Genomic DNA, 21,454 nt, shown 5'->3' with positions numbered 1-21,454 from the left:
CCTCTCTCCATCTCTCAGTGCCAAAAACTATTTTCAATTACAGAAACACACCCAAAAGGAACCTTAGGACACCTCCTGGAGATGCGATACTGTGATATGAGGATTGGGGGGCCAACGAGTAGATGGCATAAGCAATTTAATCACAGCATGTGGTCGGAATATCAAATTTTCGTATCGAAAACGAATAACTCACCGCCGAAATGGCAGAAGTCAGCAATTACTTAAAAAGAGAGTCAAGCAAGAGTAGCAGTAGCAGCAGCAGCAAGGGCAACATCCTGCGAAAAGGATAATAGTGCTGAGGCAAACAATTTGCACGGACCAATTTGGAATGTGTCCCAAAACGAGAACAAGAATGAGGACGAGTACTAGTACGGGTTGGGGTACGGGTATTTACGAGAGAGGAGAAACAACATTTCTAAACATGGCAGCAAGAAGAGCAGCTCAGAGCAGCCCATAAATCACTGGGGCAGGCAGAAAGAGCCAAAAAGGATGTGAATTATATACAAATGATTTGACATGCTCTGTGCTTGTGGCCAAGGGACATCTCAGGACATCTCGGGGGTTGCATAGCAAACATATTTTGGTGTACCCGCCGCCGCCACGAAGGCGATGCCAAAGTTCAAGATAAGAATTCCTCATGGTAAAAAATCTGGAAGTAGACAAAGGCTCCTAGCAGGCATCTCGGGAGCCACTTTATTCAGAGAGCCTCTCCTTTAAAGTGCCAGCAACTTATTCATCAGCACTTATTCCAACAGCTTTTAATTACCATTAACATTCTGGATTGTCCTGGCCTGACCAACATTTTGAATATCCAATCAGCCACGTTGTGGCACTGTCCGTTGGCTCTCTTCATCCGCATTTTAATTGCCACAAAGTGCAGACTCCTCCTGGGCCTCTGACATCAGCTATTAATGCAATGCTTTTTAAATTATGTCATTAACATTGCAGCCAGTGCCAGTAGACTGGTTTTGGTCTGGTTAACCTAAGCCACGGCCCGAACGGGAGAAGTCAGACAAGAGACGCAAGACGAGAGACGCGTGAGAGGTTGGGGCAGCAGCACTAGCAGAGTTCTATATAATTATGGCATATTTTTATTGACTGGCCATCGAATCGGAATTAGATGCTTGTAAATAGCTAACATCAATTATTTCATTAGGTCTCCAGCAGCAGCAGCAGCAGCAGCGGGCTTAGCCGTGTGCAATCTGCGGTGCATCATGTGCCACGTCGGACTGTAACTGGAGGCTAAGCAGATGATAAACTGTGGAGGCAGAACCGAGAGCCACATGCCGTCACATTGGGCTTATTATAAATGACTGAATGTGAACTGCCTGTCATGTTTTATCTTTATTTTCGTGCATTTTCGGTTTGGTTTGGGGCATAAAGCATAAAGCACAAAGCGGGGCGGGGCCTGTGTGTCTGCACATTTTCCGAATCATATTTTTTGTTGTCTCCAGCCAGCCAGGATGGCCGGCAACACGATGATGATAATGGCGCTTGCAGGCCGACTGACGTTTCTAACAAAGTGACTCGCATTAAGGATAATAGAGGCGGCTAAGAGCCAGAGCCGAAGCCACAGCCAAAACATGAAACAAAGCAGAGCCGAGCCGTGCCGTGCCAAGGGGTGGGCTGATGGACAGCGATGACTGCCAGCGATTTGCGCATCATTATCCTTACAGGAGTGGGTCTATGGCCCCAAGACGTTCCGTTCGCTCATGTCCATCAACGGAGCTGCACTGCCGCCTCTTTACGGTCCTCCTTCGGTCCTCCTTCGCTATCCTTGCGCATCCTGTCTCTGACATTTTCGTCGTCATCTCGGTTCAGCGTTCAGCTGAATGATTTATGGCCGGCAGGGAAGTGGAACTCAAGTGTCACACCCGCACCACCCCAAGCCAAAGAATATCCTGCAATTGACAATTGTCCATTGTGTGTGTGTGTGTGCTTATGTGTGTGTGCAGATCCTTTCCCCCCCAAACACCACAACCTGAGCGAAAGCAGTCGAGAAACTAAACAAATATTTATTAAGCGAATTAAAGTCGCGTCTCACAAATTGCCGGCAAATCCCCCGAATACAAATGACTGGAGATTTCTCATGGCACTCGGAACATTTGATGCAGGTCATTTCGACACCGAGGCGATTGCCCAGGCCCAGGCTCAAGCCCCCGCCCCGACGCCGACCAATGAGTCGGCGCTTTCCACCAGCGAATTATGCGCTCTAACGCTTCATGTTCTCCTCTCCTCCAGGCAGAGGCAAAGCTGCAGACAGAGCCATGGCCAGAGATCTCTTCTGTCATCATTAGTCAAAGCTTTAAGCCGATTTAATCAATAGCATAGCGCCCAGTGCCGACTCTCTCTCTCTCCTTTCCATGTCGTTCATTTCCTTATGTTAACAGAAACCATATTGCGTGTGGTGTCGTGCACTGTCTGCGTTTGGCCCCGAAGATTATGAAAATTAAATGGAGCCCTCACGTGCCATATGCCGAACTTAACAACCAGTCTGCCAGCTGGTACGAGACTTCTGCCGCCTGCCATTGCCACAGCCGCAGCAGCAAAAGGAATCCAAAAGGGCGGCTACCAGGAGACACGGAGTGAGATTGAGTCTCATTAAACAATTAAAGTTTTGGTGAGTTTTTCTTTGTACAGACTCCATTATGATTTTTTTGGCAACTTTTGGACTTAAATCACACCACTTTAAGCCACGTACAAATACGTTCTCCATTATGTCTGCCACGGGGGCTGCTGCTTCATTGTTGCTGCTTCATATTCAGTTCATATTGTGATATATCTTCAAACAGCAACAAATGACTTATGACAGCCGAACAATGGCACGAACTGACGGGTCTGATGGGGTGAAAGTAGCAGCGAGGCAATGGGAATGTCAAAAGAGAACCCCTTCCGTTGTCTTCTCTGTTTTATTTAGATGAAGAAAGTCAGGCAGATCATTCGTTTTGTTTGGGAAGACTGCGTGTGCATACAATTGATCTTGGTAATATATTTATAACATGACATAAGCGATACTCTTATACACGCCTCCCAAAGAGGGAGAGAGAACTGAGCACCCCAAGGTACACCTTGAAGTATAAGAAACACACACACACAGCCACGGTCGTGGTAATGAGCGTTTCATGTGCCGCATAAAATTCAATTAAAGCGTCACATAAATATACTTCTTGAACTTTCCAAAAGCAACTGTTTAAACATTTGCGCTGTGGAAAAAACATTCTTCGATGCCGAAGTTGGCACTGAGTCAGAGGCGTTGCATGATTGCCGATCAGTTCTGGTCTGAACGCCGATTTAGCCAAATATACCTCACATCACTCGTGCTCATTCCTCCGCCGACCATGTCTGGACGTCGTTGTGTCCAAGTTTTCTTCCTGGTAGCCCTCCTCGGACTGACGCTGGTGCCCTTTAGCCAGGCACGCCCAGGACGTGGACGTAAACGAGCTTTTGGTGAGCAGAGAATTCCCCTCAGTGTAACCAAAGGTAACCTTCATGTATGTACTCTCCTTCCTGCAGGTGTGGGCATGTTGGGTGGCGTCCTGGCCGGAGGACTGATTGGCCATGCGGTGGCCAAACACCAATCGCCAGCTGCAGCTGCAGCCCCAGCTCCTGTGGCCCAGGTCCATCATTACTATCCAGCGGGAGCACCAGCAGCTCCTGTCCAAATCGTCGTGCAGACCACACCTGATCCCAGAAAGTTGACGGTGATTGAAACTGGTCAACCCGATGCCAGTGGCTGCTACAAGCAGACCGTCAGGGAGCCCAATCCCGCCAACCCGAAAACCTACACGGAAACGCAGCATCTGATCTGCCCCACACTGACACAAGCCCAGCAACCCGCTCCGGCCATTGCCATGCCGCCGAGTGCTGCATTTGTTCCGGTGATGCCACAGCCTTCAGCAGTGCTTCCTGCACCAGCGGCTGCTCCTGCTCCAGCTGCTCCTCATCCTGTGGGCTGGGTTGCTCCGGTCGCCACCAATTCCTCGTCGGTTGCCCATCATCCAGTGATTCCTGCTTATCCAGTAATTCCTGCTCTTCCAGCACATCCCAGCCCCAATGCTGCTGCAGCTGTGCCAGCCCCTGCCGCTGCGATTGTCCATCCGCCCACCTATCAAGTGGCGCAGCCTAATGCCCCCGTCGCCGCCGCCGCACCCGCACCCGCACCTGGCCAAACGCCACACGTGATTGTGCTTTCGAAGAAAACAGTCTACTATCCTAAAAAGAAATCATCGGCCCCATCGCTGATGATTCCCCAGGGAATTCTGGCCATTCTCGCGATTTTCTATAGCTCCAAGGTTTTTTGGCATTAAACTGTTGCTAGACCTTAACATTCGCAATAGGAGGAGGCGTTATCTGATGATAAGAATAATCGATATTAAATATATGTTTTTACCAGAATGGGAACCATTTTGGATCCACAAATGTCTGAGCATTATATTGGTTTGGGCATTGAAAGATATCTGACTAATATCTGGCCCACTGTAAATACATATTTGAACATTCAGACTACATTTCTACTTGACATTTACATTTACTTCCAAAAATATGCTACGAATTTTATTAGTTTGCTGAAGGTTCCATTTATTGCCGCTAAATGCTTTAGTGGCGCTATATTAGTGTTTCTGTAAAAGAACATCCGCCAGGTGGTTTGACACCGCGAGGTGGTTTGACACCGCTAGGTGTCGCTCTTTTCCAATGGCTCTAAAACTTTAAAGAATTAAACAAATGCCGCCAGGTGGCTACTTTCATTTGTTTAGAAGTTCCAAAAACATCCACGCCACATGGATTCGTTTCATAGTGGCGCCCCCGAGCTGTTGCCGTTGCGTTTTGAATTTTTTTGAATAAAAATTGACAAATGGCGCAAGATCAAATTTCTCTCCCGCTTTGAGGAAACCCACGAAGGTCAGAGGGCAGGCCAAATGGCACTCATGCATTTACACACACACTTGTACCACTTGTACGCTTGCTTCTTGGACCACTTCAATTACGTAATTTGCCTGTTAACCCAAATGCAATGTCCTTTCTCAGAAACCAAGAAGAGTTTTCGTATTTTTTCGGCGACTTTTGGGCACACAACTTTCCATTTTCAACACTTTTCACTTGGTCCTTTTGTGGCGCGACTAGAGCGGGACTCAAAAGGTTGCCGCTGCTGCGGCTGTCGTTATTTTTGTTGCTGTGCCGAGTACAAAATGAGTTACAAATTATTAAAAGAGCCGCGGACACGGCCGCCCACACACTCACACACACACACGGACGTACACTGGCAACAGTTATTCCATGGAAGCCGCAGGAAAAAAAGTTGAAGAAAAAGAGGAAACTAATGGAAACAAGAAGTGGTAGAGGAGAGGCAAGGAGCTGGCCCGAGGAACGGAAGCTGCCGCTGCTGCTGCTGCTGCTGCTGTTGCTGCCTCTGGACGGGCTTTGGCTTTGGCCACGGCTTTGGCCAACTTCAAGATGCTGCTGGGTCCGTCCATCCTGCACCATGGCACGAGGCACAGGGCACGACGTGCCATGAAGTGGCATGGGGCAACCGGCACTCGCTTTTCACTTTCTTGGCACTTTATTTTAATTTTTGAGGCGTTCCAAAGTTTCCTCTTCAGTTTTTTCCAACACTTTTCCATGCCGGTCGTAGTTAGTTGTGGCTAAGTAGAAATTACTTCAGCATGCGGTTGGGCTGCACACTTTTTTCAGGTCAACTGCCCAGCAAGATACAGGGAGCGACATTGTAGAGTGGAGAGAGGAGTGAGGGGTGGATAGTGGCCGTCCCCAGGAGTACCCAAGGAGTAGGAAGAGTGCATGCTCTGAGGTAATCCGTCCGCAGAAAAAGTGCATAATTAAGATCTCAACAGGAAGTTTTGTCCTTCACGGATTTATGTGTCCATGCGGACAGCAAAGACCCCATTTGGTTGTTCCTTTATTATCATAACTTTTGACCAAGGCGCTGAGATTAACAAGTTTTTTTGTGTGTGACTCAACGGGGGATGTAGGGGGATCTGGGAGCTACTTGGGTGGTTGTGGTGGTGCCTCAAGTTCCGACTTGTTGCAGTGCTCGTCGATGTATTGGGTGGCAGCTTTGCAGAACTCTGTATCCTTCATATCCTGGTTCATGTCCAGGAAGGTCTGCAGTGTTTCGTTGAGTAGCTTCAGCTCATGATAATCCTGCGACAACATCCACTGCAAGTCCTGCACCTTGCCCATTTGATCGATTTTCTTGTGGGATGCATCATTCGCTGCCAGGCTCTGCTCTGCCAGTTTCACCTCCTCGACGATGACCTGCTGCTCATGCGAGTCCTTGCGCTTCTGCAGAAAGCTGATGGCATTTGTCAGCTTCTTTAGGTCGCTTTTGCGTGGATCCTCCATTTGGAAATCAGTTAGAGCTTGTAAATATTGTGGAATTTTTAATTTGATTTAATTTTTGGTTTCGATCTCGAAGCTAACTTGACATACAGCATTTTGGATTGTTTGTCAGTCTAATTTGCTCTGGGAAAAAGTTGCAACTTATGAGCAAATGCAATTTATAGTTTCCTTAAATTGCTATATAAAAAACTTTGCCAAATAAAAACATTTGCACCGAAACGAAACCGAGAAAACTCCAACAAAACTAACTTTTCAGTAACCTCCGCCACTTCTCCTGCACCCCGAGTCAAAGAAAATAAGTTGAACTGTAATCAAGGTAACAAACAAACTGACATACAAATGTACATATGGACGAGTATATGTAGATACATACATATATGAACCAATAAAACTCCCGACAGTTGGAATTGTTGGACAACCAACAGAAGAGAACTCAAAATTCGTGAGGAATCGATGCGGAAAGTATCTAGAGATTGCCCAAATCGGAATGGCAAATGCAGCTACTTACTTGCCATCTCAAATTAGATGGAAATTGTGGAGCTTATCTTTTTAATTCGACCGTTTCCCCGTCGTGAGAGAGCAGGAGCTCTCACAAACATAAAAACGTTGGAAATCAGGAAATGACAGAATGCAGAGTGTGGTGTGTGGAGTGCATAAATACAATTTATGTCTGCAAGTTTTATGCTTTTTTCTGCACCCTTTCGTTGCTCTCTGTGGCGCTGGCGCTGTGTGGCTGTGGCATCTGGGGGCGTGGCGGCAGCCATAAAGCTAACAAATTGCTGACACAACATATGAATGACAATATATCAGCTGTGGAACAAGCTGCAGCTGCAGCTGCAAACGAATGTCTGTCTTTCGGTCTGTCCGACCGTCTATCTGTCTGTCTGTTTGGCTTTAAGCGAGCAAAAATGGAACGAATGCCATGGCATCCACCGACTATTAAAATGATATTCCCAATTAGCTAAACTCTCTAGTGCCCCCATCCTCGAGTGCCATTTGTTGGTGTACTTTGGGTCGTCCTTCACTCTTCATCACCCACTCAACACGTTCAACACTTTTAGCATAAATTATCCTGTCAATTCGAGACTCGAGGGGCAATTGAGAGGCACGGCCACGGCACACAGAGCGCAAAAAAAACCTCAAAATCATGCAAAAACTTAAAGCTTAAATAGATACAAGAGAATTCCAGCACAAACAGATTTATGCATGTGTGGGATTTAGGTCAAGCGGAAAAATTCATTTCCGTTTTAGCCATTGAAGGAGTGGACGAACAGGAGGGGTGGCGTTCTGGCTGTGAAATGAAATTCTATAAAAAGCAAGGCAGCATTATGCAACATTTTTATTGAATTATCATTGGGCCAAGGCCACAGCCTGCGCTTGGAAAAGGTTTCGGCCTGAATGCTTTGTTCTCAATGAGTCTAGGGGAAACCTCTCAACAGAACGCTCAATTAATCAAATTGACACTTGAATTACTGATGGTCTAAGGCAATCTCTAAGTTTTCTTCACAAGCACACTTATTGACTGTTTTTGGGACGTCTAAATATTTGTATCTACATACCCACCGTGTTTAGGGGGCCCCCAACCTACCGTCGAGGGTTGGGCTGCTTCGATTTGCCACTTTACCCGCACGACAAGCGACAGACAAATGTTGTTTAATATGCGACGTTTGACTTTGGGCCCATGGAAACAAAAAACAGGAAGTGCGAGTGGCTTGCGTGCGAGTGGCATGGCATTGTGGTTGCTGCTGGCCTGTCCGGTGGAGTGAGAAATGTGTGGGTGGGACTTGAGGGGCACCTGTGCGAGTGCCTGTTCCTGTGTGGGAGCGTGTCCTGTGGTTGGGCAAAGGCCGAGCAAGAGCAAGGGTCTGGTGCAACTGACATGTTCCTTCCTGTAGCTTAGAGGGGTGCTACGAGTAGCTCCTTAAGCTGTGGCCTGTGATTTATAACTGAATTGTTTTATTGGTTGAAAGTGCTCTTGTTGCCACACAATTATTGTGGAAGAGAGAATATTTTGACAATTATTTGCCCACCCTCAGAGTTTACATCAAATATTGGGGATTTTTCCATTCGTTAGTCAACTTTTTAGTTTTATAAAAGTGCTCTGGGACCATAATCACTTCCACTTAATTACAATTACCCTCCAGGCATCCAGCAATTAAGTGACTTTGTCAAGTTTCAGCACTTGCACATGTCTAAAGGAGTCCACAAATGAGACATACAGAGACATGCCTCAGGGCAATGCGGCAACACTAACAACTGAAGTTGTGTGTTCTTGAGTTGTATTCTAAATTGGGAAATTAGCTTTTTCAACTATCCTACAAGGATGCAGCAATCAGGCAACACGGAACCACAATTCATAATCAGCAGGAGAGGCTGGCAGGCAGGGTAATATTAATGGCATCTCGGCTGACCAACTGGCCAAATAATAATCAAGAGCGATTATGCCGATTTGTCAAGGGTGCAGCTTCCCCCATTAAATGGCGTCAGCCAGCTAACGGGAAAGTTTAAAGCAACTAAAGGAGGAAGAAACTTTTATAATTGATTGCCGGGGTATTTGTTTTGTGTTTAGTCGCTTCATAAAGAAAATGGAGGGACCAAATAATAAGAGCGAAGTACATTTTCCTTCCTTTCTTACGCTTTAAGCTGTCCGTTTTGCGAATTTACATTTCCATTTGCGAATTTTGCAGCATAAAAGATTTGATGCAAAGGCATAATCAGCCCTTAGACACCTACACTAATGCGTATTAAGGACACACCCAGAAACGCACACACACACACACAAGAGCATAAGAGCTTACAGCAGGGATTGCCTAAGAAATTGTTGCCTATTTAAGAGACAAATCCTGCCACACACAACACATACACATTGCCCCCCCCCCCGCTCTTTCACTCATTCAAAGAAAAAACGGAAATAAATTACATCATGCGACGATTGAAATGCGGAAAATAGAGTCAGTCATGTAAATGGTGCTGATGGGAAAATAAATAGGATTGTGAATAAATCAAAATGTACCCCATACACTCGTAAGGGATATGGAAATGGAGAACTTTGAAGCTTGTGGGGAATTACAAAGTATTACAAAGTATTCGAACCTTTAACTAATTACATTGAAATACGTTTCTTTTTTTGGCATTCAACATTGTACAGTATTTGGCATCTGCCTACCTCAAGGGCGTTTCTGTCTGCCTGCTTATCAACTGCCGATGGGTGATACTTGCATTAAGCTTTACAAATCACTCTTTTTCGTTTAGTAATGCAAAAGAAAACATAGAAAAAGGGTAGAAGAAAGCAGGATACTCTTGCAGATTGATTCGCTTTATGATCTAAATTTCTTAAACCTGGCAAAGAATTTACCAAAGTTGCTGAGGGAAGACTAGCATCTGCTCACAATTATAATACCACCTTTAAGAGGGTATCAGAAAAGTAACAGGCAAGGTGCTAAACCGTTGAAGCTGCTGGATTGTGCCGCACAGCAGCTGGTGGCGACACCTTTGCTTGCCGTGTTGCTTGCTAAGTGAGAGGCGGCAGGCATCGGGAAAAAACCATTGTAAAGCTCACGTTGCTAATGCCATCATTTGCAGAGGTAGAGAGGTGTGTGTGTGTGTCACCATTCTGCATACATATGCAATGCGGTTAAGCAATTTGCAGCAAACGAAATGAAAGTGCTAAGCGCATTGGCCGTCAGTCGAGTCGAGTAGAGTCGAGTCGAGTCGAGTCGAGACAACCGCTCCAGATCCCTTCCTGTCCTTGCATTCGAGAGTGTGTGCAGCAGGTGCGATATGGTAAAGCTGTCACATAGCTGGATGTGTCACTGTGTATGTGTGTGGGTATTTGTGTCTGTGCTCAATGTGTTTTTTTCCCAGCCAACCAGCCAGCCAGCCAGCCCTCTGGCTTGCGCTAAATTTCATAATTTTTAGCAGCGTCTGCTGCTGCTTCTCCTACTGTACTGCTGTTGCTCTTCCTGCTGGTGCTGCTGCTAGTGCCTCCTCCTTCTCCTGTTGTCTGGTGTGTCTCCCAGTCACGTGTCATTCATATCGCGCCATAAACAAACCCAGAACTCTCTGCCGTTCCCCCAATCTATCCATTCCTTTCCGTCTGCGCGACCGACCGCTGGCCTCGTTGGCATGGCGCATCGTTTGTTACCCGTCGACGCCACCGTTTTGCAACTTTGCCTTATTTCGATTTATTTTTATGGGAATTTTCTTGTGCATTTTGCTTTTGCATTGCGAGGGAAATCCCTCTCTCTCTCTGTCACTGCTGCCTTTTTTTCTTCTTCTCTGTTTGGCTCAACCCTCGCACTTGTTAACTGAAAATATTTTCTCATGCGTAAAATGCATGACAAGCGAAGCAGACACAGACGTTGACGCATTGAAATATGGCAGAAGGGTGGTAGTATGAGGGCGTAGGGCAGGTGGTGGGTTATGCCACTGATGGTGAATATGGGAAAGGGAATGAAAGCCCTCCCCAAAGGTTATCGGCTTTGGCCGGCCACAAAGAACCTAAGAAATGCGCCGAAGAACAAAAGTTTTCATTCCTCACAATTGGCTTAATTGCACAACAAGACCGTAAAGTGAAAAAACGAATCATTCAATTAAATATGCAGCTGAAATCGAACCCACCAATGAATGCAAAACAAAAGTACACTTGGCCGGAGCACAATATCAATTGTATAAATATTCAGCGGAAAAACTGCAAACACAATCGAAACTTTCACCGCAGTTTGAATATTTAAATACAGCCACGAAGCAGCGAAAAACAGGGCGAACAAAAAAATGGAATATAATAAAATAAACAAGATAAAGTTGCATCCGACGGTTATAAACAATAATTAAAAGGATCCCTTGGTCGGCGGTAATAACCATCAGGCGGAAGATGGGGTGGGGCGGCACACACACAGGACTCGTGGGGGTAATCACTCCCCCTTTACACCCAACCAGTAATTACGCTTGCAATTCATTAACCCTTGACCCTGTGGTGGTCAGTGATAAGGCTGGCGGTTCGGAGAAAACTTTTCTTTTTGGTTGCCGCCACTCTGTTGATTTACAGAAAATAAAAGTTGATGCAGAAGGAGCCACAGGAGCCAGAGGAGAGTGTACGAATATGATTGAAGCTTCGAGAATCACTCTCGAAAATCAAGGACTTGTAGGCTATGCTTCAGATCAGTTATACATAGGTGCTGCAAATCCTTCTTTTTCAGTAATTTCCCAAAGATTCATATGCTTGTTGCAACATGCATCGGACTCCTTTAGCACGAAACAGTAAAGGGATAAATGCAGCAAATACAAAATAAGGGCAACACTCGTCGAGGCTCTAAGTAGCCACTGGAGAGTCCTGGCAACAGAAATTTGAAATTTTCAAAATGCTGTGCGAGCAAAGTGAAATGGAAAAGGCGTTGAATATGCAGTAGGAGCAGAAACAGCAACAGAAACAGGACTATGACTACGACTACGATGAGCAGGAGCAATGCAGGAGAGAGAGAGAGAGAGAGAGAGAGGCTGGGCTGGGTAACAAATGTTTGCTGGACAATGTCCGAGGCGGGCCAAGAGTTTATCGCTGGACAAGTTTTATGTTAACACTGGCCACAACAAGACCAGTGGCAAAGGCAGAGGCAAAGGCAATGGCAGAAGCAGCAGATGCTTGACTCTTTCTTTTTTTTTGTGCCTGCTTAGCTCCCAAATGTACCACAAATATCGAGGATGAGCGGGTCCTGTCCTGGGCTGTGCTTGTGTCGGAGCAGAAGCTGCCCCCCGAGCCTGATAAGTAAATGAACGTTGCATACTTTGGGGCGCGCTGTTTGTTGGAGATTTTCAATCATCAAGAAAGAGAAAGCAGGCCAAGAGGGTGTTATTAATGCTGCGTTATCAGCTGTCCAACCTCCCCTGTACTCCCACCAGTGTACACCCATTGCCTGTAAATTTCAGCGTTCTCTTCGCCATGGCCACCGCAAAATGCACAGCCGGAGCAGCAGCAGCGGCAACCGACAACAACAGCTGCTGGAGCTGGAGCTGGAGGACAGCCTCCTCCGCGCTTGGGGATGCGATGCAGATTTCTGCCCCATGTTGGCATCGTCGCTGGCTGCATAAAAACCCAAAAATTAGCATAATTTCAGGCACTCGGGCTGCGATGGCGCAACACTTGCGACCGCAGATAAGGCGCAAAATGAACGCGCGCTGCGTCTTCTCCATGTGTGGGAGTATGTGGTGTGATTGTGTGCTGTGCGCTTTGCGCTTTGCGCTGGGTGTGCTCTGAGAGTGTGGGTGTGCGCCACAGTGTGTATGTGGTATTCACATGCATGCGTGTTGCGCGCGCTGTTCATCGCTTGTTATTTTGGGTGCGTTGTGTAAAAGTTGCGGCATATGGAAGAGGCAGGGCACAATGCTGCGAGATAACGACAAATGGATGCCCTAGCTGAATCATAGCAAGAGTTTCCCCATACTCTTTAGATGTCATGAATGAGGGCATTCGAAAGTCAACTATTTCCAGTCACAGATTCGTTTCTGTTTTTTGCTTAGTTCGGCCACGAAGTTCGGCCAAACTGCCACACAAACAGGAGAATAGAGGCACACTGGGGGGCATTTCCATAAATGCACAACAGCGGCGACTGGCGTAGCTCAAGATCCTGGACAACCAAAGTAACCTGCAACAGAGTGGGCCCCAAGAGTGGTGGTGGGGCATAAGCCAGTGGGGACAAACGATAATGTGGTTCGGCTGCATATGCATGAAGCTATCTTTTGGGACTGACTTTCACAGAGAGGCCACTTTCGATTCGACTATTAAGCTCCGATCGTTCCTTTATTTGAGTCGTTGAAAGACAGAATCGAACACTATTCTTAACTCATGAAGTAGAGCTCAGTGTAGACCAAACGTAGGGCGGTCTGCCATCCCATCTGGGCGAGGGTCTTGAAGATCTGCTTACATGTGCTGCCGTCAAACTCGATCGAGAGGGTGTATCGCGGCGACAGTAGCGGGCGCCTTGGCACATGATGATGGGGTCTGAAGTGAGGCTGTGCCTCAAGAAAATGGGGGCCCAAAGATAAATATCCCAAGTTGAGGGGACCGTCGTCTTCCTCGTAGTACTCAAACTCATCGTCATCCAGTTCAGACTGCTGGCCTTCGATGTCGTCATAGAATATGTGTGGATCTATACGTGCACGGTTGATTTCTCTAGGCGACTGTTCGGCATCGCCGGAGCCCGAGTTGCGGTGTGCAAGGGTCTCTTCCAGCTCAAAGTTCAAGGCCTCGTAAAAAAAGCGATAGTCTTGAGGTGGCACATTTGACCACGGGTCTGCACGCAGATGCGGTCCATCGCCGATCATGAAAGGTTCTGCCGCCATTCGAAATGTTTCTCTAAAATGCCGGAGAATCAGTTCTATGTGACGACTAACGTTGATTTCACGTATTTCCTGCTGCAACGACATCAAGGATGGACTGATAATGAAATTTAGAATCCGATGCACCTCACATTTACTACTCTTACCTTTTCGTATAACTAGATCAAAAGGTAGGAAATAAATAAGTTTGAAAAAAAACAGGAATAATTTTGGAATTGATGTTAAGCCGATACGGACAAATGTACTACAAGTTTCTGAACTTCAAATGAGAGCAAATCGAAACTTTGACAAGTTGGAATAACAATTTCAATGGTAGATTGATATCTAAGTTGGTGTGTGACGGGGGATGCGGGGATGGGAGAAATTCCCCAAACAAGTCCAATTAACATTGATGCGGCGCATATGCGTGTCCTCGGATTGCTGGTTTGCTCATTCGGTTGGAAATCCATATGACCCTGATTAAGCGTTTCGACTTGGATGCCACCAGCAGCCTCAGTGAAGCTCAAATTGGAGCCCTTTCCGGCTCCCGCTGGTACTCGTACTAGTGCTGCTGCTGCTGCTGCTGCTTCTCGAATTGCACGATGGGGCAATCCATTTGCATGCCACTCAGATACCATGGCCCCGCCCCTGTGCCCGCCACCTCAGTCGATCTCTCACATTTCCCCCAACTCGACGTATGTATTCCCAGCACTGCGTCATCAAGTTGTGCTTGTTCTGGCCACTGACTCGACTCACATGCAGGCTTCATGGGGCTGCCTTCATAATTCAGTTGAGCGTTGAAAGTGGAAAAGTCGACTCGGAAATGAATGATGAAAATCAGTTCCCCAGGCATTTACCGCTGGCATTCTAATACAAGTATACAATAAACAATTTGCCTGGCTTTTTTCTGATTGCCAGAATGAATTGAGATGTCAGCAGTGAGCAGTCCTCTCAGCCCTTTTGCCACACTGCACTGCCGAGTTGCCGAGCTACTGCCATTAATAATTGACTGTGGAGTGGGTGGTTCACAGGGCGTATGAGTGACTTGACTTGTAATCCACTTTGATTGGCTCCCTGCAAACGCCCAGTGCTCCACATCACTGCAGTGACGGGCGTCCATTTATTTTGAGGCACTTGACACTAATTAAAATCCCCTAGTTGGCTAATTTAAATGATGCGACTGCGAGTGCGAGTGCGACTGAGACCTCACTCTTGCCTTGACTACTTTTATTTTGCAGCTGCATTGAGGCAATTACCCTGAGCATGTTGGCATAAATTAACTGCTCCCTTTGTCCCCATGGTACTTGAGTGTGTGTGTGTGTTGCATTTTGCAAGTTTCAGACTTAACCTGAAGCACAACCATTGTCGGACTCTGGGATCCTACTCTTTTTTGCGATTTCGTTTGGCATTTTCCAGTAGCCCAGGCACCAAACAACAACACAAATGTATGCGGGTGTGGCTATGGATACCCATGTGTGTGTGCTTCCCAGTCGAAAAGAGATGCATGTGTGTCGTATCTGTGTGCATGTCATCGGTAAGTCAAGCCCTCTCACTCTGCTGAAAGGAAGCAGCGTCTACGCATTGCCATTGGCATGACTGCACCTGCTTGATTTTTTAATGAGGTCTTCTTGCCATCGTCTCCCATTAACCACATTCAGTTCCGTCAGTGATCCCCTCCCCTACATACCCCCAGAAATAAGACAATGTCGCCATTAGGTTGGGCTTTTGATGGTCATAAAGCATCAAAATTTGAAAACTTTAAGCCCTGTTTATTTCAGTCTCAAATTAAAGTTCGTGGTTTACGGCCAGCAGGTGTAGATCCTTCGATGGCATCAGCAAGGTCCGTAAGGTCCGCAAGGTCCGCAGCAGGGTCCACAGGGTCCACAACATGGGCCGCACGGTCCATAAGGACCACAGCAGGGTCCACAGGGACCACAGCATGGGCCACAGGGTCCGCAAGGTCCACAGCAGCCGCCGCAAGGTCCGCAGCAGCCAGCACAGGGTCCACAGCAAGGTCCGCACATATCTAGGCCGTTACGTTTCTCCAACAAATGCAACACAAAAATTTTTTATTATTTACTAAATTTTGTTATTTGAATTTAAATAATTTTTTACCATTAACCGAACCGAACCGAAAAAAAATTTGAGACCTTACAAAAACTGTTGAGACTAGACAAAACAAATTTAGTTGTTTACTCTAAGAGCTGCCGAATGGGAATGAGAAATATAGGAGAAAACAGCAGGGCATGCAGTTGACACAAGCACAAACATATTTCTTGGAAGACTTGATGAATGATTTTTCACATTTTGGTTTGGGTTTAGAGCAATCGCATTGCCTTAGCAATGAAAATCCAGTGAAAGCTGCAAGAATAATGAAATAATCCCTAGCATGCTTTTTTGCACATAATTAGTGGCCAATGGAAATTAGTTTTGAATAGAATTTAGTTTTCCTTAAGAGCAAGAGTTCAATGCACTATTTTAGGGGGAGGTTGGGTGGCAACCAATCTCGGATGTGTGCTCATGAGTAATTGTTAACAAAGCAAAGTCCCTGAGGCTTAGCACATCCTTTGCTTAACCTTCAGACAATGGGGAGAAACCAATCAGTTTAGGGATTGCACGGGTTCACACTAACAAATGAATTGAACCGTAAGCTTTGTGGCTCTTTTGCGGATTTCCAGGGCACTGCTGGCGCTGCAATTTAAATAATGCATCAAATGAATTAAGTTGCCACCCAAATGAAGACGACAGCACTTTCCATTCCATTCCGTCAGTCGGCAGTCGGTAGTCGATAGTCGGCAGGGCCTGTCCAACACTCGCTCAGGGTTGGGGGTGGGCGATGCGAGGGTGCTGAGCACTAAAGCATTTGAGGTAAATGGAGCAAATCCTTTTTCTGGTGCAATAAAAATCGAATCATGTTAACAAAGAAATGAAATGAAGCGCAGACAAAAAGCCAACCAACTAAGATGGCGACTGATTGTGAGTTTTATGTCACAAAAAAAATGCTCAAGTTAAAAAAATAGCCCCTCCCGCCCTAAGCAATAGTTCTAAGAAAAGATTCTAAAAAAAAAGTCAAACTCAGTCAGAAAGCAGAGAAGGGAAAATTGGAGATCCGGTTCTTGTGTGTGTCATTGATATATCGCTTGAGCATCGATACAGGAAACCCATCCAGACGCAGAGGATGGCAATAAAAGTGGTAATGACGTAGACGAGACAAAAAAAAAACTATAGAGCTCTGAGAGGACACCCACACTTGCACGAATGTATGTTTAAACTTTTAAGCAGCATTGGTTATTGCTCGGTTCAGTCATTGACCCCAAACCGACTGCTGAGTGGGGCCACAAAATATTATTTAACATTCACATTTAAATGCGGTAGCTTAATTTTCACCTATGCGGATGTGACTCGAACACAAATCACGTTGCAAAAACTTCTGAACAGACTGTAATGCGGTGTGTGTGTGTGTGTGTGGGGTTCGTGGTGTGGCATGCGACATGTGTGAGTGTGCCACGGGGCATGGAACCAAGTCCTAAATAAAACATAATAGGGGTATGTCATCTAATTAAATATATCCGCGTGTAATTTTGTAGTTTAATTTCAGTAGATGTGGGGAAACTAAAATACAAAATACACGCAAGCACATTTGCATGCTGACAGTAGCTACCAAAAGTATGCAACACCACATTTTAAAGCAGAAAGAAATAAGAGTACATTTTTTAAATGTTTTTATTTAATTTTGTCTTGCTTTATATTTTATAAATTCTTTCTAAACCCAAAGCGAGGTGTATACTTTCTGACAACACTGTAGCTACTAGTAAATAAGCACATGTAGCAAACGTGCCTCGTAGCAGGAGTACACACACATACCCACCCACCGCTTCCGGCAAAATATTTCAGTTGAAAATTTTTAATGAGCTCGAAATTGTCGTTGCTTGTAGTAGCAAAAAAAGAAAATTGTAGAAAAATGGCAGAAAATAAAATCAAATAAATAGAGAGGGTCCCAAAAAATGTAGATGTCATTGCAAAATGAAGAATAAATTATGACATACGATGCATAATTAATGCCATACAGCAGGTAGAGTTATTTGTGGGTTTTATTTAGTCAAAATACTTTTACAGATGCAATCTGTTCTCCTATTGCTGCCTCATATACTGTGAATACAATGGATGCCAATTACACATACATAGCAACACCTTTTCCTACCACTTTGTGAATCTGGATACGCAAAAGGGGTTGGGTTTTGGCGTATCCGTCTGCTGGGGTATAAATCTCAGACATATAACATGACGAGAGTCAGTAGCAGCAACCGGATATGTATCGTATTTATATTTCATCTGCAGATGTGTGTATGCTGTATGTGTGTGTGCAATACACAAATAAAAAGTTGACGGATGTGCCTGTGCCTGTGCCTCTGCACCCCTGCCACAGGCGGAGTGGGACAAAACCACCGACAACAACCACAACAGCAAAACAAACGTAAAACGAGCCTCCCGCCCCGCCCGTCTGTGGGCCTGGGCCACATTTTGTTTGACATTTGGTTTTAATTTCACAGATTTACTTGTAACGTTAAGGCTGGCTGAGCTGGGCGGTGGAACTGATGAGGATAACGTTGATTATGATGTCTAGCAAGCGACTGAAGTGCCACAGATCTCTTTATTCATCAATGTTGCCGGTTTTAAAAAAAGTTGTTTACTGAAGGGATATTTTCAACCGTAAATTTAATATACTCCGTAGGAGTATATATCTGCCATTTCACTTACTTATTTGGAATATGCACAAATGACGTACGCTTTCCTGCCTTACATTACGTGACCTTTTGTCAGCAAAGACGTACTCGTACTTCCGCCTTATCCTCTTGATATTGACTCGTTACATCTGTGATACGTACAGATATCCGCATCGCTTACCCAACTCAGCGTGCAATCGAATGTTTTTAACGAACAATTTCCCGATTCCTTCTTTTCACGCTTCAAATCAGACCAAAAGGCCCATCCACATTGCACAGTGACTTAAAAGGTTATATAAATTGCCAAAAGATACTTTTCTGCGTCGCTTTCTTGTACATGAAAGCAGTGTTCGGGGTGAAAGTAAATGAATCATAAAATAATTAGCATAAAATACGGAAATTAATTTGTCAAAATGTCGTCGTAAAGGAAGCAATATTGAGAAGCTAATTAAAATTATTGGCATATTGCAAGTAATACATTTTCCCTGTTATCCCTTTTCTTGGGATGCAGAGCCAGTCCTTTGTGTCAGTCAGCCTTACCCGGTGATGAGTGCTCGCTGAGTGGTTTAGTTCAATGCCCGTGTATCCATCCCATGGTCGAATGGCGTGGCCAGTGGAATATTCTGCGAGTTCTGCGGCTGACATGCAAAAATGTTGGATATTCTGCGATGTCTCTGATGCGCAGGCATAGGCCCGCCCGTCCGAGCCGGAGCCGGAGCCGGAGAATGAAAAATGAAAATAATTTTTCAAAAACGGCCAGCCACAGGCTAAAATCCCCCCCACCTCCACTGGCTGGCACTGTGCGTATTATCGCAGGACACATTGGCGTGCGTGGGGCAGATCCTCACAACTGCAGCTGCAATTGCAAAACAAGAACCGGCCTCAAAGGCGCTATCTCTGGCCGGAGTTTTGAGTACCGGCGCGTAGGCACTGCCACTCGTACAGGTATTATTCAGCTCAGCCTAAATCCACAATGGTTCGGTTATGAGTAGAGTTTTCGTGGCCCATGGCTTCTGCTTCATCAACTGCCACTGATTCAGTGGGATTTCACCAGTGCTGGTCCCACTCCCAACAGTGCCTTCAACATGGTATATTGCACATTCCCACTGAAACTGTATTGTTTCGAATGAAGCCAGGGGCAAGGGCAACGATCCATTGTCACCGCTGCGAATACGTTTTTATTTACTGCCTGCCGCCCCATTGCTTTATTTGACTTTTGGCACACCACACCATAGCAAAAGTGGACATAATTAAAAATACAGGTATGATTCACAAGGGGAACAAAGAGTAAATGCTCTCCTTTCACTGGAAAGATTTCCTTCAGATAATCGCTTAACCTGCTCACTTTTGTATTCCCTTAATGGCATTCCCCGATTGGGTGCGTGCTTTGTCTTGGCGATTGCAACTACATCATTTGCCAATTACGCCCACAGACAGTCTTGTCTATCTTGCGGAATCAATAAACTTGCCAGATAGGTGGGAAACCTGCGCAAAAAAATGGCAGCTACACGTCAGCTTAACACCTTGAGGTTAAACCCGAAAGTACAAAACCATCAAGCAGGAGCAGAATCAGTAAGAGAGCAGCAAGGATATGTGGACATGTGGATGCGAAAGGAAAACGCATGGGGTAACATGTGCAATTTAACCTTAGACACGCACGTCGGACGGACGGATGCTTTCGAACAAAAGATACAAAAGGTATCTAGAATGTGGAATAGGGGAGAGCGAGCAAAAACCGGTTGCCGTTCGGGGCCAACGGTAAGCAACGAAAGAATGAAACAATTTAGCCAGCACTTAACCGTTTAAACCCCAACTGAACCGAGAGCACACGTTTGACCCGAACAGCGACACAACGGGGACATGTGGGAATTGAACCTGGGCTCCAGCATCTCCGTCAGCATTCGCATCAGCTCAAGAGTAAGAGTAAGAGTAAGAACGAGCAGGAGAGTAAGAACAAACAGAAAACTAAACCTCAAAAAAATTAAAACCACGCAGGGCTTAAATTTATAACTAAAGCGATGCGATGCTGTGAGGAGGGGGAAGACCATTGGGAGGCATAGCGATGGATAGTGTGGCATTGTGGGAGTGGCCAACAAGCACGAAAATGAAAGCCACAGTGAAATGCATTTTGGAACTTGCCTTGGCGCTGACCAACAAAAAAAGTGGAAAAAGCGAAGTGAGTGCACTGGAAAAAAGTTACACGGTTTTGTGTGACGGCGACGATTTGAAGCCGTGACCCCGCGCACTATGCGAGGCAATTTTTTGTGTGTGCCCCCTCCCCTCTACTCCTTAAACTCTTCTGGGTTAGCAGAGTTTGATATACAAACTGTAAAATGGCAGTTCACCTTAACTGGAAACCCAACCGAACGAGACTCAAACTGTGGCAGCTGAACTGTTTTTGCCGCTTTCGACGGCAACATCACACACAAGTCTCTCCCCCGAACCAAACCTTCCCACATGCTCACATACAAAAACTTGTCACATGTGCAACGCAACATTTCCGCTCCCAGTCGCCCTCTTGCGGCCCCCTCTGTGTCCCTCTTTTTGTATGCTTTTAGTCGAATTTCAAATGTTGCTTACTCTGCCGGACATTTGAACGTTGGACGTGCCACAGTTGTTAGTGCAAGCTTTTCGCCCTTTCTCCCATTTTTGTAGAAAGGCCTTTGACAAAAAATTCGCTGCCATACCAATAGTAAAATGTTACCACACTGCGCTTGCTACCACTGCCACTGCCACTACTGCTCGAGTATTATTAAGCAGATACATTTGCAAGTCTCGCATAACATGTCGTATTAGTTATTTCCAGCACCTTCACACGAATGACACTCTGCCACTATTTTATGCAGCTGGCTGACTTGTCGCGGGTTTTACACGTGTCGCATCATCTGTTCACGTTAAGTATCCGAAGTAGTTGCCACACTCTGTTATTACTTATTTCTGATGCCACAGCATTGTTGGCTTATCCCCCAACAGCTAAAATTCCCTCAGCCATATATCTGGCAGAACAGTGGTTGAGATTTTCTCGAAATTTTATCTAAATTTGTGAAGTTTATTTTTATGAGAGT

General features: G+C 45.7%; 3 protein-coding genes across 5 annotated transcripts; 1 reads left to right on the top strand and 2 right to left on the bottom strand.

The window, feature by feature from the left end:
• The first annotated feature begins 3,199 nt into the window (after positions 1-3,199).
• On the top strand, positions 3,200-4,328 carry LOC117896504 (predicted GPI-anchored protein 58). The gene is made up of 2 exons (XM_034804856.1): positions 3,200-3,447; positions 3,514-4,328. The coding sequence occupies exons 1-2, from the start codon at positions 3,225-3,227 to the stop codon at positions 4,305-4,307; spliced, it is 1,017 nt and encodes a 338-aa protein (XP_034660747.1). The 5' UTR covers positions 3,200-3,224; the 3' UTR covers positions 4,308-4,328.
• A 1,515-nt stretch (positions 4,329-5,843) lies between these two features.
• Positions 5,844-6,424, bottom strand: LOC117897004. The gene has a single exon (XM_034805569.1). The coding sequence runs from the start codon at positions 6,355-6,357 to the stop codon at positions 5,998-6,000; it is 360 nt and encodes a 119-aa protein (XP_034661460.1). The 5' UTR covers positions 6,358-6,424; the 3' UTR covers positions 5,844-5,997.
• A 6,712-nt stretch (positions 6,425-13,136) lies between these two features.
• LOC117896939 lies at positions 13,137-13,962 on the bottom strand. Of its 3 annotated transcripts, none has more exons than XM_034805481.1 (2): positions 13,833-13,962; positions 13,137-13,783 (listed from the first exon to the last, which is right to left on the bottom strand). In XM_034805481.1, exon 2 carries the CDS (start codon positions 13,771-13,773, stop codon positions 13,186-13,188), a length of 588 nt encoding a protein of 195 aa, XP_034661372.1. In that variant the 5' UTR covers positions 13,774-13,783; positions 13,833-13,962; the 3' UTR covers positions 13,137-13,185. The 3 variants fall into 3 exon arrangements, with proteins under 3 accessions (XP_034661372.1, XP_034661373.1, XP_034661374.1); XM_034805482.1 differs by having other exon boundaries at positions 13,137-13,761; positions 13,833-13,956; XM_034805483.1 differs by having other exon boundaries at positions 13,137-13,758; positions 13,833-13,944.
• Between the last annotated feature and the right edge of the window lie 7,492 nt (positions 13,963-21,454).

This window comes from Drosophila subobscura, chromosome O, assembly GCF_008121235.1.
Source record: "Drosophila subobscura isolate 14011-0131.10 chromosome O, UCBerk_Dsub_1.0, whole genome shotgun sequence".
Taxonomy (NCBI): Eukaryota; Metazoa; Arthropoda; class Insecta; order Diptera; family Drosophilidae; genus Drosophila; species Drosophila subobscura.
Note: the sequence above shows the minus strand (reverse complement) of the source record. Positions and strands in the feature narration are given on the sequence as shown.